Raw genomic sequence first — 18,420 nt, 5'->3', positions numbered from 1 at the left:
TCACTGGACCTCGTATGGTCTCGTCGTTACGGGGCTTCCTGGGAATTATGTAGTCTCAACCTGTGCCCTTCGCTACGTCTAGTTAATGATAGACATCGAAGAAGCACGCTCGTATCCGTGATGATCTTCCCAAAACGCTCCTGAATCGCCGTTCTTCGAGAAGCTCTACGAAAATTGATTCTCATATGGTAGGTGGATGTCCACTAAAGGTAAGATGGGAGCGTATCATGTCTAACCTGACTTTACCTTGCTATCTGCATCGACGCCCTCGGGAGTGTCAGAACGCTTGACGACTTCGTTGAAAAAAGTCATCTTAGACTCTTCGAATGAGTTATCTATCAAGAAAAGGACGTTTTACGGCTCCCTGCAACTTGTGAGCTTTGATCGACCCCAGTCTATGATGATATTGGATTCCGACAATTGAGGGCGCTTATCTCCCCGCTCTCAGCGCTCGAGAAGCGCGCCTCCCTGCTTCTTGATGTTTATCATTTGATGCAACTGTCCATTTCATTCGATCGTTGTTCCAAAATCACATATTACGACCCTGAAATCTCGATTTTCCATGTCATGAGACTACGAAATGGACTTGTGTAGGTACTAGTAATTGCACTGGACCATCCTAGAGCGCGAGTGAGTGTAGTAACGCTATATCTTCGGATATCTACGCTTGTGAATTGAGCTCAACGGGCAACTATCGATGATTTTTGTCAAATTCGAGATTGACCGTGGTCGTATTCCCTAGTCTCATTAACCCAGGTCTTTCTTCTTTTTGTGCCTAGTCCTGTTGGAATATTCACAGTCACCGCCTAGCCCAGAGAGTACCAAATCTGTCGCTAAAATGAGAGCCGATAGCGTGGAGATAGCGATGCTGTACGACGAAAAAACTCGCCTGCGACCTACCGAACATCGGTACATAGGTCCTGCATCGAGCGGTTTTTTCGGATCGGACGCCTTGATAACTCTCTATAAAACGCAGCCATCCGAACCGAGTTCATCAGATCAAGCCTACCCCTACACTCAAAGCGCCAAAGTGACCCATGATGAAGTCTTTGGCCTCTCTCCTCATCCTCGCCTTCAGCTTGGGCGCCTATGCCGCCGAGAACGGTCCTTGCAACATCCCTGGCATCGGAGTGGGAACCTGTCTTCCTACCAATAAGTGTACTGAAGGAGGTGGAGGATTCTGGTCGGGCTATTGCCCCAACGATCCCTCCCACATCAAGTGCTGCTTCAAGAGATGCCCTGGCCCCACGGGCCCCGGAACTTGTCGCAACGCTTTGACTTGCTCCAGTGGACGAACCCTAACAGGTATGAGCCCAGTCGTGTTTCGTGGGGGGATTGCAGCTGACACTGTTCGATGCAGGCTACTGCCCTGGCCCAGCGATCAACAGGTGCTGCATGCCAAGCTAATAAATCAGCAGCCTCGAGGCGAAGTCGATTATGTACTTACATACTCAGTAATGGAGAACCGTACTAGCATAGCATGCTAAAGCAACTTATCCAAATGCAACGTTCAACCTCGGCGCTGGTTTTAAAGCAAATCTGATATTTATTCCACTGCGTAACGTTGGGAATGCTACTCGGTGATACAGAGACGCAATGAGTATGTAGTATGTACAAAGAGGGTCTGAAACGAACGATTAGGCCCACAGTCTCTGGCTAAAAACGCATGCGATGACTTACCTCTGACACGAATTCGATGGGCAAAAACCATTAATCCGAGAGGCAGCATCCGAAGTTGGAAGGACCAGGGCAATAATCTGCATGCGGGGCGCGGCAGGGTGAGCGACTTGACAACAAGAAAACATTGAAGGTGGACTCACCGGCGATGAAAACCTTTCCAGTCGCGCACGAGGATCGATGGACACACCTGCCCTGGCCAGTGACCGGGTTGGGGCATCGCTTGTAGCAGCAGGCAACACCGTTTTCAGAGTTCTTGCAGCCCTGGCCATAGGCAGTTCCTCCTCCATAGGTACAGCTGCTAGCGTCCATGCAAAGACCCTCCCCAACATGAGCGATGTTGCAGCGTTCGAAGATGCCGGCCTGGGCGGCGACGCCACCGATGACCATGGCAATGGAGAGAAGGAGAGCAGCGGCCGGGCTTCATAGCTTCGATAGTTGGGAGAGGCTGATCGATCTGGGTGTTGGTGGTTTGTTTTGGTACAGATATCGAATCGACAGGGAGGTTCTTATATACCTTTTCACGACGTGCGCCAAGTCCTTTTCAGAACGGTCGAGCCTACACGTACCTTGAAGAGCATGTGGGCAGAGTCTGAGAATGACATGTAGAGTGTACAGCGAGCATGGTGCTGAGGGCCATGAGGACAAGGAGGTATTCGATGAAACAAGGAACCTTTGGCGGGCATTGATGGGGCTCTGTAACATAATATCCAAGGTTCCACGGTCACTCGTCAAAGCTGACTGTGAGGTATGCCAGTAGGTGCGATAGGAACTCGAGTTGCACCAGGTCTTAGCGACATATCTGAATCGTTAAAACCATGACGCTCCTGTGAGCCAAAGAGTGCTGACCAGGGTCGACTAGTAGAGTACACTCAGGGTCATCGTATTACTCGCAAATCGATTACGGCATGAAGGTCTATCACTCTCCCAATATGTCTATCTGAAACATCTGAAAGGCGTAGCGAGCCTATGCACGCATGGTGATCGACGATACATGTACCTTTCTACCCACACAGGTCAGAGGTACGACGAAGCTCACCTTGGGTTTATCCGAGCTCGAGTCTGTTGTAGCGGCTGAGGCAGACAATTACCGTTCCTCAGCTCTCAATATCAGGCGAGAGTGACCGCGAAAGGCTCCGTGTTTCAGACCCTCTTCCCTTTGAAAGACGGAATAGCCATTCCGGAAAGACTCGAGCGAGAGAATGCTGGTCTGCGCCCAGCTAAGCCCTGAATTTAATGCAACAGACAAGGGAGACACTTCTAGGAGCTTGAACCATGCGACTCAGAAACTGCTCCTGCCATAATTTATGGACGCGTCGATGGAGCATACATATTCCTCGATGCTATGTCTTTGAGCACTGATGGCTGGACCAACTCGTTGATCGTCCACTTCCATAAAAGACAACCTACCAACCGCTTTCGGGGATATGCGGGTGCCCAACCACCTAACCACTCGCACAAGCAAATGGAATAACCTATACGCGTAGATCGCCGGACACATGGGGAGATGTTCCCTTTCCACTATTCTCGCACTCTTCATCGTCCTCCGTCTCCCAGGACCAGGACTATGTACGAGGTCCGAAAATCCCTCTCGGCATCACCCCATCAAAGTGATAATAATCTACATCCAAGTCTTGGAAGCCCAAGATTCAACAATTCCCTCGTCGACCTCTTTTTCTCGCTTTCGATTTCCCAACAACATTTACTCGGGGCCTCCACCCACACCTCCCTCGAGCTCCAGTCGCTTTACATCCGTGCCTGGGCCGATAGGTGCGGTCCCGTGTATCTTGTACGCCTCAATCCAAGTCTCGCTCCCGAATTCCGCGGCCCCGTCATCCTTCACGCCTACCTACCCTTTTCATACTCGTCCTTCACAGGTCAATCGCGACTCGAGTACATACCATGACAGATAGCGTCATCGGTAGTACATTGTCTAATGATCTACAATCGCTGCCACTGACAATCAACTTCGGCAAACGACAACAAAGATCGACCAACGCTCCACTTCTCATGATTTCCTAGTCGTACTAGTAGCTCGACGATCGCCCTGATGAACTTGAAACTTGCGATTTTGTCGAGGTTTCAATCAAGTCCTCCAGATGGCGAGCAGTAAGCACGAATCTCTAGGTCCCCGATGTTACATGTAACACGCCGCCTTCCCTCCCTTGCCGTATATCTCGAGCAAGTCCACCGTAAAGGCTCAGCGAGCGAGCCAGGTGTTGATCTGGGAGACTCCGGGATAGACACCTGACATAGCCAATTACAAGTGCTACTATGACACGTCGGTAACGGATTGGGACAACGCCTGGTTTCGGTCACTAAAAAGTAGGGCAGTGAAGAAATTTCCGTGCGTGGGTCAGAGTAAGTAGAGCCTTCGCAGGAAGCCAAACCTAACCGTCCTCTATTCGTTCCGTCCTCTATTCAAATTCGTTCGAGGTCCGTCCCAAGTCCTTGTCGACATCCAACGTGATTTCGCATCCAAAGGTGAAGGAAAGCCACGTCGATTTTAATTGGGACGTTGTATATGATATATCGTTACGCCATGGCCCATGGTGAGCATGCGAGAGTGCCAATCATGGATGATTCCATCGAGAACACCGTGGCCCAACCACTGATTAGTACTGATTGCCCCATGGGCGCCCGCTGCTTTCACCTTGCAGGGAACCGTACGTATAGTTCAGCGTGGGCCATTGACACACTCTCCACCAAGGCCTGAAGGACGAATACAGACTCCAGAGACGAGAACCAAGAAAAAGGCAAGGACGAAGACGAGCGAGACGAGGACGCAGCGCGAGGTCAGGAGCCAACATCGTCCCTCTCCTACCTATTAAGTAGCTAACACCCACTGCAACCTTCAACGTGATCGAGAGAACCAAGCCAATAAATTAAACAGCTCAACGAGAGCTAAAAAAAAAGCTTATTTAAAGAAAAATTAAGAAAAAAAAAGCTAAAAACAAATACTAATCGCATTTTTGGTCGAAACGTCCGTTCAAACTTCAAACTTAAGCAAACGAAAAAAAAAGGCGAGAACACACCGAGTGCTCGAGTACTAGTCGGACACGTACTGGCGAGTGAGCGAGCGCAAAGCCTGGTAGTAGCTATGTAGGGCGTTGACAAAAGCGACGCTGGGGGTACCCAAAATAAAACACCCCTCAACGAGATAAAGAACACGCGATATCAAAAACAACATCAGGTGCATACTGCAGCTCACTCAACTCAAACCTACAAGTCTCGACGTGTAAAAAAAGAACTACAGTCTCGACATGCAAAAAAGAAAAAAAGAAAGCTATAAGGCGGGGGCAAAAAGAAACACAAAACTCTCAAAAAAAGGGACACTTGAATGGGCGAGGAAAGAATAGAGAAAGCAACGACTCGCCACAAGCCTAGTACATAGTGAAAGCCGTCTTCGGATTTAGTTGTTATAGATATTCCACGTCTACAAAACAAAGTCCAGTCAGCATCCACGCCCCAATCCCTCTCACCAATCGCAGCCATAACCAAACTCAAGAAGAACATAACCGAACTCTAAAACTCACCTTCCGCCACTGCAACCCCCAATGCTCATTAATCGGACCCTGGATCCCAAACGCAACACCCTTGAACCACCAAAACGTAAACACGATGATACCCGCAATAACACCAAACACAATCGATTTAGTCTTGGTCGAGAAACGGCGCGAGCTGAAAATGAAGTGGTCCAGGACGTGGGAGAGCATGAGGACGGCAAAGTAGAGGGTTGGGAGCTGTACGAAAGGGCAGTATTAACATTTAGAGGGAGTGAGTGGATGGGAAGGGGAGGGAGGTACGTACGTAGTGATGCAGATAGGTAACGCGACCCATGATCAAGAACGGGACTACACAAATAATCCACTTAGCACACCACTCACAGACACAAACGCGATAGACCACTCACCATAATGGAAAACCCATCCAAAAAACGCAATCTTGCCCACATACATAAAATGATCCCACTCCCTCTGATCCATATCCACATACTTGCGCTGCCACCTCAACATGTACACGCCAAATGTCATCAACCCAACCACAAGACTGATTGTACTCGCCCACCAGATCACGGGGGTACCTGGAGAGTTAAGTAGAGGTAGTCGTCAGCGTAAGGAAGCCTCAAACCGAACCCCGCGAAACTAAACGCACCAAGCAAATAAAACTTCAACTGATTATCACCCCACCCACACATCCTCAAGCCCAAATGCAACAAAGGCCAATCAAACGGTTTGGAAGCGAGGATATCCTCCTTGTCAGGGTCGGGGATCAAAGCATTGTTGGACGTCATCATCGCCACGTTCAAATGCCAAAAGTCGCGTAGGAAGGGGGATTTGTAGAGTTTCATGTTGCCGGCTGGGACTGTATGCGGTTGATTATGGGTAGTAGTTGTTGTAGTCGTAGTCGAGTTGGATGTGGAGGCAGAGGGGAGTGGGGGGACGAAAGGAAGACGAACGCAAACAAACAAGGAATCAGCGACCAACATCACCAAAAATGCAAAGAAAGAAAAAGAAAACGTACGCCTCTCATTCCAATGACTCTCCACATTCCAATGCGTATGCGCATCCCTCGGATTATTCTCCTTATCACAACTAACCTCAATCTGCTTGAACCCCCACTGCGGCAAAACAGCATTCGCAGCTCTCAAATAACACCCAAGCACCTTATGCCTAAACCTCAACCTCGTCGTCAACGAATGAATCCTCTCCCCAGGTCCAAGCTTCCCCCTCTTAATATCATCAACGACCTCAACTTGCCAATAATCATGACGATCACCGACAGTGCTGTTGCCGTAACACGAAACTTCGTAGTTGAGTTTCGTGACGGGCGCAGTGACGGTGTGCGAGTGCAGGTTGCGGGTCGTAGGCGCGTGGTTGAGGCGGACGATATCACCGTGCTTGAGGTACCGAAGTTCGCCTTCGACGGGGTCGAATTTGGATTCCTCCCAACGAGGCAGGATGACCCAATCGTTGTTGTTGTCCTTGTAGTGGTAGCAGGTGACTTGTTGTTGGTTCGACCCGACCGGGTAGGTTTGGACGTGCGAGTGAAGGAGGCCACCGCCCCAACCCATGTTCTTCAAGGTCACTTTGGAGCCGTACGCGATTTCTGTAGGGGATCGTATTTCGTTAGACGACGAGGCGGGTAGACAGAAGATGGAGGAGAGACGCACCGAGAGGATTCTTGTAGAAATCGTTACCGACAAGGTTAGCCTGGAAGAGCGAGCTCATCTGGGCATCACCTGGTCCAGAGCGGTTGAGAACCATAAAGTGAGCCTTGAACGAGGCCATGAAGACGAGGATGGGGACGACGATCAAGCAGAGAATCCGAGCTCCCCAGTGTTTGGCTTGCTCTCTCTGTTTCGGAGGATGAGTTTGTCGTATAAACGGATGGCAGGAGGTACTTACGACTGTGAGTCGCGTATCGCCGAATTTGTCCCAGAGGTCTTCAATAGTGTAGATACCAACAAGAGCGGTAACGAACAGGCCAATCATCTTGACGCTAAAAAAGCATTAGATCGAATATCTCATATCATGCGAAGGACACCCACCTCGTAACGCAACCGATAGAAATACCAGTAAAGAGCAACCACGCCCACCAATCAATGGAGAACGGGCTACGCAAAGAACGTCAGCTACCATCCACGTCACCCGAAAAAGCGCCAGCAAAGACACTCACTCATACTGCTCGTTATGGAACCGAGTTAAACAGAAAACAGTAAGGAACGTGAAGAAGAGCAACATCGAATCCAAGAGAATGAAACGAGAGATAACCAGCCAGCCGACATCTATCATAACACCAATCAGTTCCATCCTCATATTACAGGCTAGCAAGGCGGGGACTTACCAAGCAAAACCATAAGCGTAGTCAAATGACTAGCCCACAAACTCATACCCAACTCCAACGAGGTATACCAAGCAAGGGGGACCATCAACACCCCAAACGTCGCAAGCATAACCCTCATCGCAACATACGGCACAGTCTCGGGGTACGTCTCCCCACTCTTAAACTCGAAACCGCCATTATACCCCGCCAACAGTCCCGCCAGGCCAACCAACATCTTGCCCAACGGCGGGTGCACATCAAAGTAAAACTCGCGCTTGAGGTAATGCGACCCGAATTTGCCGAAATGGGCTTCGTCCCAGACGACGATATTGGAGGCGCCGATTTTGTGGTAGCGTGTCCAGCAGGAGAGGAGTGTGTAGATGATCGGTGGGATGTGTTCGGCGTTTTGCCAGAGGAATTCTTTCTGTATTGTCTATTAGTTTCCTGAGCTTTCAATAGAGAAAAGGGAAGGGCGTACGAAGGAGGTAGGAGGAGGAAGAGGCGGCGCTGGAAGCCTCCCACTCGCTATCCGACTCTGCACAGGGCGCGGTTTGCTATACACATCCTTCCCTTCATCATCATCATACGAGAACAACGTCTCCTTCTCCCCATACCCAACACCACCACCTAACCCACCCAACCCATCATCCTCACCCATCTGCGGCCTCCCAGGCACAACCCGCCTGCGCGCCTTCTCCTCCGTACTCATCATACTCCCACTACTACTATAATGCAACGGCAGCTGGTCCTGGTTATGGTGCTGGCGATGGACACCGTACTGGTTCGTCGAATATCCAAGGTCTTCAAAGTCGGAATGAGCGTCGGTGCTGCTGCTAAAGTCAACCGCAATGGCTGGCGGTTTCATCAGCCCCGTTTTTAAAAGCCGTAGTAGTGTTCGGAAACTGCTACGTGTCGGCTTTTTTGGTTTCAAAGGTTACCGAGGCGCGGCCTAGTGGTCGCCGCGTTGCGTCGTGAGCGCTGTTGGCTGTGGAAGTTACGAGTTGAGAATGTCGTGGAAGGCGAGATGATGATGATGCTTTCCAGCGGCCCGCGTGTGATCGCCACGTCGCTCACCCACTCGGCTCGGCTAATTCTCTCCGTCCATCAATCTCTCGGGCTTTTCACTCCCTTCGACTTGCTTGAAAGTTGGAGAGAGAGAAAGAAATATCATTACGAGACGTTAGAAGAGAGAGAAAGGAAAAACTATACACAGGGTTGCCAAGTATGTAAGTACACAAGTTATCAAAGATACTTTTTTTCCGACTGCAAACCCAACGAAAAAACGAGATAGTACAACGACGTGATATGGGATACATGTAGCAGTCAACGAATCCCAAACGGAAGAAACAATCAAAACCAGGTCCTACAAAGAAAGAAACCTAGTTCTTTTTGGCATGTCGCTGATACACAGCTGTTCCAACAAATCATCGTCAGTTCTCCTGCACGCCAAATACATAAGAAGAAAAAAGAAACACCCACCAGAAACCATGGCGTGATCCCTCTCATACGGCTCAAGCGTAACCTGCTCAAGCGGCTTGAAATTGCCTTCCCTCAACTTAGCAACCTCGCTCGCAAAGACCGTCTCAGGCGGGATAGTCGAATCGATACACGAGGCCTTGATCGAAATCAAGACGTGCCCGCCGTCTTTGAGGAACTGCGCCGCGTTGTGCATGACGATACGCGCTTGGTCGGGTTGGGCCACGTCGGCGAAGACGACGTCGACTATTGAGAGGAGCATGCGGTAGCGGTTGGGCAGGCGGGCGTCTTCGACGATGGCTGGAGGAGGGAGGTTAGAAGGTGCATAGAGAGTTAGAGGAGGAGGGAGAGGAAGAACGTACGGATGACATTAGTCCTCTTTTTAGCCATGTTGATCAAATCTCGTCCCGAACGAGGAGAGAACTCGACGGCATATACAATTCCCTCCTACAAAAGCAAAACCCATCAGCAACCCATCCCTCTCCAACCGCACAACAAAAGAAAATACGCTATAAAAGGCGACTCACCGGCCCAACAATATCAGCAACATGACTAACACTCGTCCCACTCGCCGCACCAAGGTACAAAACCTTCGCACCAGGCTTAACAAAAATATCATCCAACCCACCAAGCACACCAGCCGCAAGCTTACTCCTAAACGGATTCCACACCCTATACTCAACCTTCGTACCCTCAACACCCCCTTCAACACTAATCCTCTTCTCCCCATACACACTCTCACCAGGAACCAAGTTCTTGGTCACGAGCATGTGTTCTTTGCCTTTGGCGATGAAGACGCCCGGGTGACGGTGAGGCTCGAGGATCACGTTCGACCCGCCCTTGGCACCGCCCTTTGCCCCGCCGCGCCCGCCTCGAGCGCCGCCCCTACCGCCCCGACCACCGCGACCACCGGGTGCGCCCCGTCCGCCGCCTCGTCCGCCACGGCCTGGAGGACCTGTTGGCCGAATCGCGGGGAGAGTCGATCGTCATTCGCGAGGATTTTGGAGGACCATGTCAAGTTTAGGATGAGGGGGAGCGTCGGGTATCGAGTATCGAATTCGAGGGTAAATCGTCCAGGTCCAGTGAAGATGATCCAGGTCCAGGGTGAGAAGCAACCGCAAGTGATAAACCGCAGTCGTAGAACAAGGCCATAAAAAAGACAAAAAACGAGTGTTGAGCCCTCTCCACTAAAACCCCAAAGAAAAGAAAGAAATACGCACCACCTCGTCCACCACCCCTCCCACCTCGTCCACCACCTCGTCCACCACGATCACCACCACCCCGTCCTCCAAATCCACCACGTCCACCAGATTGTCCTATTCACAGAGATGGTCGAGTCGATTTCGAGTTCGAGTTCATGTTCGAGTTGTCACCAATCCAATAGGATCCACAATCCAATCCCAAATGCGAGTCGAAAAAATCCAAATGCACCAGCCCAAGGGGGTGTAAAAGGAACGAACGAACAAGACATGCAAAAAAATCAAAAACAATCCCGCCGTTAGCCCTTTTCCTTCCCTCCTTCCATCAAACAACAAAGACGCACCGAAAGCCATTATTATTTATAACACTCTCCCTTCAAAGAAAAGACCCTCTAGAACGTCGGTATGTTCAGGGCTTCGAAAAAGTAAGGAGGAGGAGATGAGCGTTTTTTGATGGGTTTGTGTCCGTCCAAACCACAACAATTTTTCTGGTCGTGCGCTTGGGCTGGGCGTGGGAATAGAATTCAAATCGAGAAGCGTTTAGATTTTTAGATTGGGTGTTTATCTTATCTTATCTCTACCTGGAGGGTGGCGAGTTCGATTCCCCTCAGGATCGTAACAGCACCTCCATCGTGCCAAAATTCGACTCGAACACGCGATAAGAACGTATGCAATATATGTCAGAACCAAAAACTAATGAACGAGTTGCATAAAAAAAGCATCAAAAAATCCCAATATCCCAGTACTGGAAGTGACGAAAAACACCAAAAAATGCGGAGGGAAGAAAACACAGCGGATCAAACTACGAATAAGTAGCTAGTCCTTAGTACCAACTGCACCACGGGAGTAGCACCAACAGCAGAGACGACCAACAGAAGTACGACTAGTAGCAGTAGTAAGCACGCAACACAAGCGACCAAACTCTAAACAGCTGTCGGTCCCTCATACCCCCCACCCGCAACCCCACTTCCATATACGCGCTGATCATATCCTCCTCCTCCATGATTCCCCTGATACCCTCCTCCTCCATGCCCTTGATACCCCCCTAGCCGACTCTGACTCTCACTCTGTCCCTGAGGCTGATACCCAACACTCGGCACAACATGATGCTCATAATACCCCAAATCCACACCACCACCACCACCACCACCATCCTCCTTCGACTCCTCTTTCTGGTACGGATCTGAATAACCCGTCGCCGTCGGTTGGTGGTATGCCGTCGGTTGGTGGTATCCCCCCGTCGGTTGGTGGTACCCAGCTGGTTGGTACGCCCCCGGAGCACCCTGAGTAGACGTATTCGTTCCCTTGTACCCACTCACATCATGTCCACCACTGGAACTAGACCCACTCCCACTCCCACCCCTCCCAACCTCCATCTCAAACTCCCCCTCCCCCCTCGAACTAACCCTCCTATAAACACCAAACGCCTCTCCAAAATCCATCCTCCTCTCCTCTCCATCTCCACCACCACCACCACCCCACGCACTCCTCCTCTTCATCGACCTCTCCGAGTACGTCGTCGGCGCCGACCTCGATTTAGCTTTGGATTTAGACGAACGCCCAACTTGCGAAAAATAGAACCGGAACGATTCTGCGATCTCCCGCGCAAAATCCGAGTAATTTATAGAATCCCAGAGGGCTTTCCATACGTTCGTTGGTTTCGTGTCGCGTGGACGGAGGTACTCGTTGGGAGTGTAGGCCCACCACATCAGGATCGCGAAGAAGACCATCTGAATTCCGATTCGAAGCGTCGTCAGTGTCAGAATCACGGTACCCTTCGAGAGAGAGTGCGAGTTGCCGGGAGGCTCGCTGTAGGCAGATACGCACCTCAATGCATATAGCCAACGCGTTCAACCCATTCGCGATATTGGTCTCCGTCCAATACTTCGTTTCTGTGTAACCCCATCAGCCTCTGAAACCTTCTCCGCCGTCTAACCAAAGTGAAATGAAAGAACGCACCATGAATAACCCGCCCTTGCAACCAACTGAACTATAACAAAGCGTCAGTATCAACCATCTCGTACGGGAGCCCAAAGACCGCGACATCCGCAAGAGCCAGACAGGGCGCATGGATCAAGGGAACGACTCGGACATGAAGGATAATAGGATGAGAATACGCACCACAAACGCCTGATAAAACGTGAACATCACAATCAACTTGATCGCCAAAAACTTGGCTCCAGGTCGTTTGCCTTTAAGTTCTTCGGACATGAGGCCGTGGAATACCAAGAGGCCGTAGAGGGCGATACTAAACTCCAGTGTGGAAGAAAAAAGGGAAGAAAGGCACAACGTCAGTGTCCGATCCGATGATTGTCACTGGCAGAACCTAAAAACTCACCTGATACTAACGAAATTAATACACTCGATATACACACTCGCATATTTATACGTGAACCCTTCAGCATGGCAGAGCACGTTGAACGCTTCACAGATCATCGCTGTGATCGACGCCGCCGGTCGAACGATAACATATTGCAAAACCGACCACTAAACCCCATCAGCTGCAAGTCAGCACGAGGACTCTTCGAGGATTGATGAGTGGAGGACAGACGGACGGACCTTGACGGTGTACATGAAGTATGCCTAAAAACACGAGGTCGAGATCAGCGGCTCAATACCATCCCAGCGTGACGTTAATCTAATGGTGTGCATACCTTTGTAGGACGATACCTCCAACAACAAAACTACATTTTCCAATTCGCCAAACATCAGCATACCAACATGTCAAGGAGAACTTGAGAGGGAAGACGTACGGGTATAGGCAACGGCCTCTTATCCTTCCTCTCAATCGCTTTATGAGCCGAGTTGCCAGTAGCAGTCGCAGCTACATATTCAATGATCAGCAGTCTGCATCCACTCCATCAGTTATCCTTTCCTCCAACAGTGACTAGCGAGAGAAAGAAAAAAGACTAACAGGAAAGCGCTCAGCGCGATAGCCTAACGGCCGCGTTTCGTGATAAGTTCTGAGAACAATGAACACAAGGATGCAACGAGACGGACCTCGTAAGCTACCACGCCTTCCGTTAGTCGAAAAAGGGGGATCAAGAGGGTAGGGAGGACACACCGATGTAAACGAGCTGGTAGTATGTGTAGTACCGGAAGAACCGGTATGATAGCCACGAGATGATAGCGTATAGAGGCGGCATGTAGAGAATTCGCAATCTAGTCGTTGTAATTCCGTCAGTCCATAGTCGTCCCAAGCTTGGCGTTGGAAATGGTAAGCCGAACGCACATTTGCCGTTGTTGAGCTCGATTGGTGTAGTTCCTACCAACGCCACATTTCGTATTGAGTATTGGGAAAACTGGAGGAATAGAATGGTGAGGGACGCACCGACAGTGTTTGAGAACTGTATACGTCGAGATTATCACAGTCTACATGGGAACGAAACCAATCGTCAGAACTCTCATCCCCATCCCCACCGCAGCCCATCCACCGCTTCCTCCCTCTTCCTTTGCCCGACACTACCCCGTCCTCATGCCGAATCAGGTTCGAACCCACACCGCCTCCAACAACTTCCCAATCGAAATCGGGAGAACAAGAAATCGGGGGAACAAGAACAACGACTCACGATGACAGTACACCCCCCAGCAACCGCCCACCCAATCCGATGCGGCTCCCAATGTATCCCATTCTCATCCCAAAACTTGCTCTCGTCGATCTCGACTTTATTATGCAATGCTTCACAGGGCATCTTCTACGTGCTCCTATCCCTTTTCCTCGCGGGTGTAGGTTTGTTTTGTAGTTCTTCAAGCCGCCGACTCTTGCGTCTTAGTCGATGTTCAGTCTAAGGAGAGTGTGGAGGTGGGTGAGCTCCCAGTTGAAGGAAAAGGCTCGATTCAGTCTGGTCGCCGCTACAGAGATCCCAGTTCCCGCAGCTAAAACGTCGACCACAACCACCCGGGTCGCCTGATCCAAATTCGATCCTTCAACGACACTGTCCAACGGTGCTCCGAGTCTTCGGACTGTTTCAACCCCCTCCTCTGGGTTTCTTCTGGTCAAGTGGCTGCCTATAAGTCGACAGTCGAGCAAAGAGAGAGAGATAGAGAGAGAAACGAAACGAAAAATCGCAGGCGGTGGTGGTGGTGGTGGTAACAAAAAGAACAACGCGAAACGATTTGGTGGTTGTCACTGCGCATCGACATCGCGTACGCTCGTCAGCAGAAATCCCTCTTGGCACTGCACTGCACAAGCCTCGAGGCGCTAAATTTGGAATTGGTTCCGTGATGTGGGATTTGATTCCGCGCCGAGCGGAATTGGTGCAAGGTCTTGCAAGGTTGGGAACTTTGTTTAACTTTGCGCGTGAGAGGCGGTGAGGTGGTGGTAGGAATCCACTCATCTTGTAGTTTGCCATACTCAGCGTTTGGACTCTGAGGAAGTCGACTCCGAGCTTGGTACATTGGATAGTAAACATTACAGCATGGTTCTCATGTTATCTGGGCGTAATCATATCGAATAATTAGTATTGTACTTTTGGACGAGATATGTAGTAGTATTCTATTCCATGTATGTGGCAGGAGATCCTCTATTCCACCTCCCATCTGATCACCTTCCACGATCTCATCCCTCTACCCCACCGTCGTCGCTTCCCCATCGCCACACACATTTCTACTACCCAAACTCCAACTACTACTCTCACTCCCCTTCCCCGTCCGATCGCGACTCGACATCGTTCTGATACTCAAAAACTTGATCGCATGCGAGACTTTTGGTAACGACCTCCCAGCAGTGGTAGAATCGGGTCCTTCAAGGCCAAGTTGCCGAAGGTTGAGCAGCATACGGGTGGCGAGGAGGCTGTGTAGTACGCCTTGTATTCTGTGTGTAGGGTATAGAATTAGCCCATGAGTTGAACCAGGGACGGGTGGTGGGGACGTACGTTGCTGTTGAGAATTCTCGAGTGTTGGGTGTGGAGAAGAGGATGACGTTGGTTAAAGCGAGGGCTAATTCAAAGCCAAAGAGTCGGTCAGTATTCCAGAACTTGCACGAAGATCTACAGGACCAGGTAAAGACGGGACGCGATAGACATACCGGAAAGAACGACAAAGTAAACCACCCCATCTATAAACAAGGTCCTCACCAGCGGACTCTTCACGCCCCACCCGTGGTGGTGCCGTCGCATTCCCACTATTATGCACGTTATCATCACCACTAACATGGAGTAGGGAGAATAATCCGAGTCTATCAGTGCGCTGTTGAGGGACAACCAGAGAAAGAACGCGGACTCACCAAACTGCTCAGCAAAAATCAACGCAAAACAAGCGATGATATATTTAAGCTTTGCTTCGATGGCGAGACATACTCCCGTAATCGAAGGGACGGGGGATGGGATAACTGTGGGAGATAGGATACGACGTTCAGAAGGGTTGTCACATCATCCGAATGATCGCCAATGCAATTTGAAAGTTGAAACTTGAGAATGGCGGAAGGGATGGCATCGAGGACTCACAGCGTAACGTCTGACTGAATGCTATACTGCAGGTCACAGAACCGGTGATCATCGTCTGTGAACACGACCACCAAACGGTTTCAATGAATTAGTAACTGGATTCAAGGCTATAGGATGATGTGCGCGTAATGACGTACCACCAAGAACAAAGTCAAAAACACCATTACTCCTCTAGAGCGCAAAGCGAACGCCCATACGCGAAGGAACAGCAAGGCTAGTAGATTGCGGACATGGCCGAACAAAGTGAGCAAGCCAAGTAAACCATGGTCCGTGGAACAGACGGACAGACAAGACACACCTTCAGAGGCGGCAATCGAAATCGCCATGAGCACCGCAATGGCCATAGCGAGCGGTTTACACATCTGCCACTATTTCTTTCATTGAAGCGTCAGCTTCGATTATGCGTAGAACTCGGGACACACCTTTGACTGCTGCTGAGCTAAATCATTAACACAAAAATCGCGGGTTGGCCGGCGATGAGCGCTCTCAGCATCCCCGTCGGAAGTATGAAAATGCCCCGCTAAAGGGCCTTCACGCACCATACACAGAAACTACCAACGCCGCAAAGGCGGTTGTACGGTTTACAGCATAGAGGCACTTAACCCAGTTCCAGTTCATAGACCATATAAGCGTGATCTGGTGTGGGTGTGGCAGGGAAGGTGAAGATGAAGGAAGTACGTAAGCGCCCGTGCTGGATGACAGCGATCGCGAGTTGGTTAGAAGTACGTCGTACTTACCTCTCGTTCGAGGGTTTCCAGGAAGTCCATAACCTTCGTCGTAAACGTCAGAAACCTTTCAAAGCCGGGGGTAGGCCTAGTAGAACATGTATCAACTCACAAATATCGTGAACCCAACCGCTAAAGATAATCATATCCGCGTTAGCCATTGAATTGGAAGAAAAGTACTGATTACTGAGATCATCCGGGCATTGAACTCACTCGTTATATACTAAATGCATAACAAGAATTATGCGTCAGTTACCCCCCAGAATTCGGGGTAGCGCTCATCCAAAAGACATTATAATGTCGAAACTCACATTCCGCGCCCGAGTCTGCCCCGCCAAACCACCCAGCGTTTCGATGAGCTCAGAATCCATCGTAGGTATCCTCCTCGAAATCGAAGGTATACTTCCCGAATAATAAAAGGTATCAAGTGAAATGCGGGGTATAAATGGATAACTCTAGAATCTAGAGTCTAATGCGAGCGTTGAGAGTAAGAAAGAAAAGTCGCTCTCAACACCGAGCTCACACCAACGTAAACCGTTAACATAAACTTCAGTATTCATCAGTCAGGTGACGGCATGTTGCAGTAACCATGATCACAAAGCACACAGGCGGTACATAAGTAAGTAAGTAGATCACGCGAGAGACCGCCCGTCACTCCCAACATCCCCGTCATCCCCGTCCCCATCCCACTACATCCCACTCCAAAACTTATGCAATCCCACGCGAAACTTTCGGTGAGGAATACCTCCCTCCCACAGGGCCTTCATCTCCCAATTGCCCGAGGTTGAGGAGCATTCGGGTGGCGATTAATACACTGTAATCATCTACCTTGTAATCTGCATTCCACGACAGGTCAGGATGGATGATCAGCCGGAGTGATGGACATGAGTCTTGGGAGGAGGAGCGAGGGAGGAAGGATGGGGAGGAGGCAACTGAGACGCACAGTACTAAAGTCGTTTCACGCGTTTGGGGTATGGAGAGCGGTACATACGACGTTCGTCAAGACCAGTACTGCAGACCACCAAAGTATCAAAGTCGGTCACCTCGAGAGCTGCGCTAATGCGGTCGGATTCACGCACGTTGGATTGGTGTTCAGCCAGACCATACCAGTTTCGTCAGTAAATTGTTAACAAAGTGGCAGTGGCGGAAGAAATTGAATCCCAGGCTCTAGGAAACGAGCAGAGTGCAAGAACCGTTACACGATCCAGCACATAGAGTCATTTAACCCCAGCTCCCAAGTCATAGACCAAATCAGTGCCACCTACACAATTTCATCAACGATTAAAGTGAGGGATAGAACGAGCGAGATGAAGAAGTCACATTGGGTAAAGTGCTGAGCGCCCACGCGCAAATGGAACTTGAACTTACGGTGGAAATAGGAAGAATGCAGTACATAGTAGGCACTGACGTTCCCAACCAAAACCTCGGTACCGCACAAAGCGGAGGCTCACCTATCTGTTGACAACCACATATACTTGAAGAGAGATGCCATTAAGCGCTCGAGACCTAAAGAGAAGTCGTTATCTGCAAAGTGGAGCTTACTTGCCCTACGACAGTTCGAAGTCCAGCGGCCAAAATCGCGCAAATCCACCAGCCAACCCAACCGCAACACACCAACCCTGGTCCAGTGGTTCGTCCTCTTCAAGGATCGTTCTTCTATGATCAAGACTACCACGCCATCCGACCTTCCGACCATTCACCAACAATCCCAACACGAGCGTCGAGCAAGGAACGAGGCCAAAGCCCCAAGTCCGGCTTCCAAACGGAGCCCGCAATCACATGACCGCGCATCGGACTTGGGGCTCCGGACCTCCATAGACCGTCAACGCGATCAAACGTCGGAGGACTCGGGAGGATGTGAAGAGACGTTCCTACGTCCCGAGTGACGTGTAGAACGACGCTTCTGAGGGACGCTATAGATAAAGTGAGGCAATTTCACCAATTATGAGGCATATTGAAGGGACCGCCAATCACTGTGCGCGCCAATTTCGCTGCAAAAAACGGGATGAAATACGAACCAATGACAACCCAATCATTCCAAAAAAATTGTTCACACGTCCGTCGGGTAGCGTC

At 50.2% G+C, this 18,420-nt stretch overlaps 5 protein-coding genes across 5 annotated transcripts; all 5 read right to left on the bottom strand.

Moving 5' to 3' along the window:
* Positions 1-1,710: 1,710 nt before the first annotated feature.
* CC1G_08309 (hypothetical protein) lies at positions 1,711-2,067 on the bottom strand (the record flags this gene model as incomplete). The annotated part of the gene is made up of 2 exons (XM_001841113.1): positions 1,711-1,757; positions 1,821-2,067. The coding sequence occupies 2 exons, from the start codon at positions 2,065-2,067 to the stop codon at positions 1,711-1,713; spliced, it is 294 nt and encodes a 97-aa protein (XP_001841165.1).
* A 3,022-nt stretch (positions 2,068-5,089) lies between these two features.
* CC1G_08308 (dolichyl-phosphate-mannose-protein mannosyltransferase) lies at positions 5,090-8,161 on the bottom strand (the record flags this gene model as incomplete). Its single annotated transcript, XM_001841112.2, has 12 exons — positions 5,090-5,113; positions 5,214-5,420; positions 5,488-5,531; positions 5,591-5,761; positions 5,833-6,042; positions 6,202-6,786; positions 6,851-7,034; positions 7,086-7,179; positions 7,229-7,294; positions 7,357-7,465; positions 7,525-7,927; positions 7,982-8,161. 12 exons carry the CDS (start codon positions 8,159-8,161, stop codon positions 5,090-5,092), a joined length of 2,277 nt encoding a protein of 758 aa, XP_001841164.2.
* A 530-nt stretch (positions 8,162-8,691) lies between these two features.
* On the bottom strand, positions 8,692-9,799 carry CC1G_08307 (fibrillarin-like protein). Its single transcript, XM_001841111.2, has 4 exons — positions 9,507-9,799; positions 9,342-9,426; positions 8,983-9,279; positions 8,692-8,914 (listed from the first exon to the last, which is right to left on the bottom strand). The coding sequence occupies exons 1-4, from the start codon at positions 9,747-9,749 to the stop codon at positions 8,883-8,885; spliced, it is 657 nt and encodes a 218-aa protein (XP_001841163.1). The 5' UTR covers positions 9,750-9,799; the 3' UTR covers positions 8,692-8,882.
* Positions 9,800-11,101: 1,302 nt separating this feature from the next.
* CC1G_08306 (hypothetical protein) lies at positions 11,102-13,870 on the bottom strand (the record flags this gene model as incomplete). The annotated part of the gene is made up of 12 exons (XM_001841110.2): positions 11,102-11,908; positions 12,006-12,070; positions 12,138-12,168; positions 12,300-12,370; positions 12,554-12,665; positions 12,738-12,761; positions 12,833-12,862; positions 12,932-13,002; positions 13,243-13,340; positions 13,411-13,443; positions 13,510-13,550; positions 13,748-13,870. 12 exons carry the CDS (start codon positions 13,868-13,870, stop codon positions 11,102-11,104), a joined length of 1,506 nt encoding a protein of 501 aa, XP_001841162.2.
* A 719-nt stretch (positions 13,871-14,589) lies between these two features.
* Positions 14,590-16,718, bottom strand: CC1G_08305 (hypothetical protein; the record flags this gene model as incomplete). Its single annotated transcript, XM_001841109.2, has 13 exons — positions 14,590-14,612; positions 14,816-14,991; positions 15,053-15,116; positions 15,205-15,324; positions 15,403-15,507; positions 15,623-15,677; positions 15,760-15,836; positions 15,921-15,984; positions 16,208-16,313; positions 16,360-16,392; positions 16,460-16,479; positions 16,535-16,570; positions 16,659-16,718. 13 exons carry the CDS (start codon positions 16,716-16,718, stop codon positions 14,590-14,592), a joined length of 939 nt encoding a protein of 312 aa, XP_001841161.2.
* Between the last annotated feature and the right edge of the window lie 1,702 nt (positions 16,719-18,420).

This window comes from Coprinopsis cinerea (assembly GCF_000182895.1).
Source record: "Coprinopsis cinerea okayama7#130 chromosome 2 map unlocalized cont3.2, whole genome shotgun sequence".
Taxonomy (NCBI): Eukaryota; Fungi; Basidiomycota; class Agaricomycetes; order Agaricales; family Psathyrellaceae; genus Coprinopsis; species Coprinopsis cinerea.
Note: the sequence above shows the minus strand (reverse complement) of the source record. Positions and strands in the feature narration are given on the sequence as shown.

Coding starts and splice junctions, on each gene's coding strand:
- CC1G_08307 (XM_001841111.2), bottom strand. CDS start 9,749: ATGCTCGTGACCAAGAACTTGGTTCCTGGTGAGAGTGTGTATGGGGAG. Junction 9,427..9,506: donor TTGCTGATATTGTTGGGCCG/GTGAGTCGCCTT, acceptor TTGCTTTTGTAG/GAGGGAATTGTATATGCCGT. Junction 8,915..8,982: donor GGATCACGCCATGGTTTCTG/GTGGGTGTTTCT, acceptor TTGTTGGAACAG/CTGTGTATCAGCGACATGCC.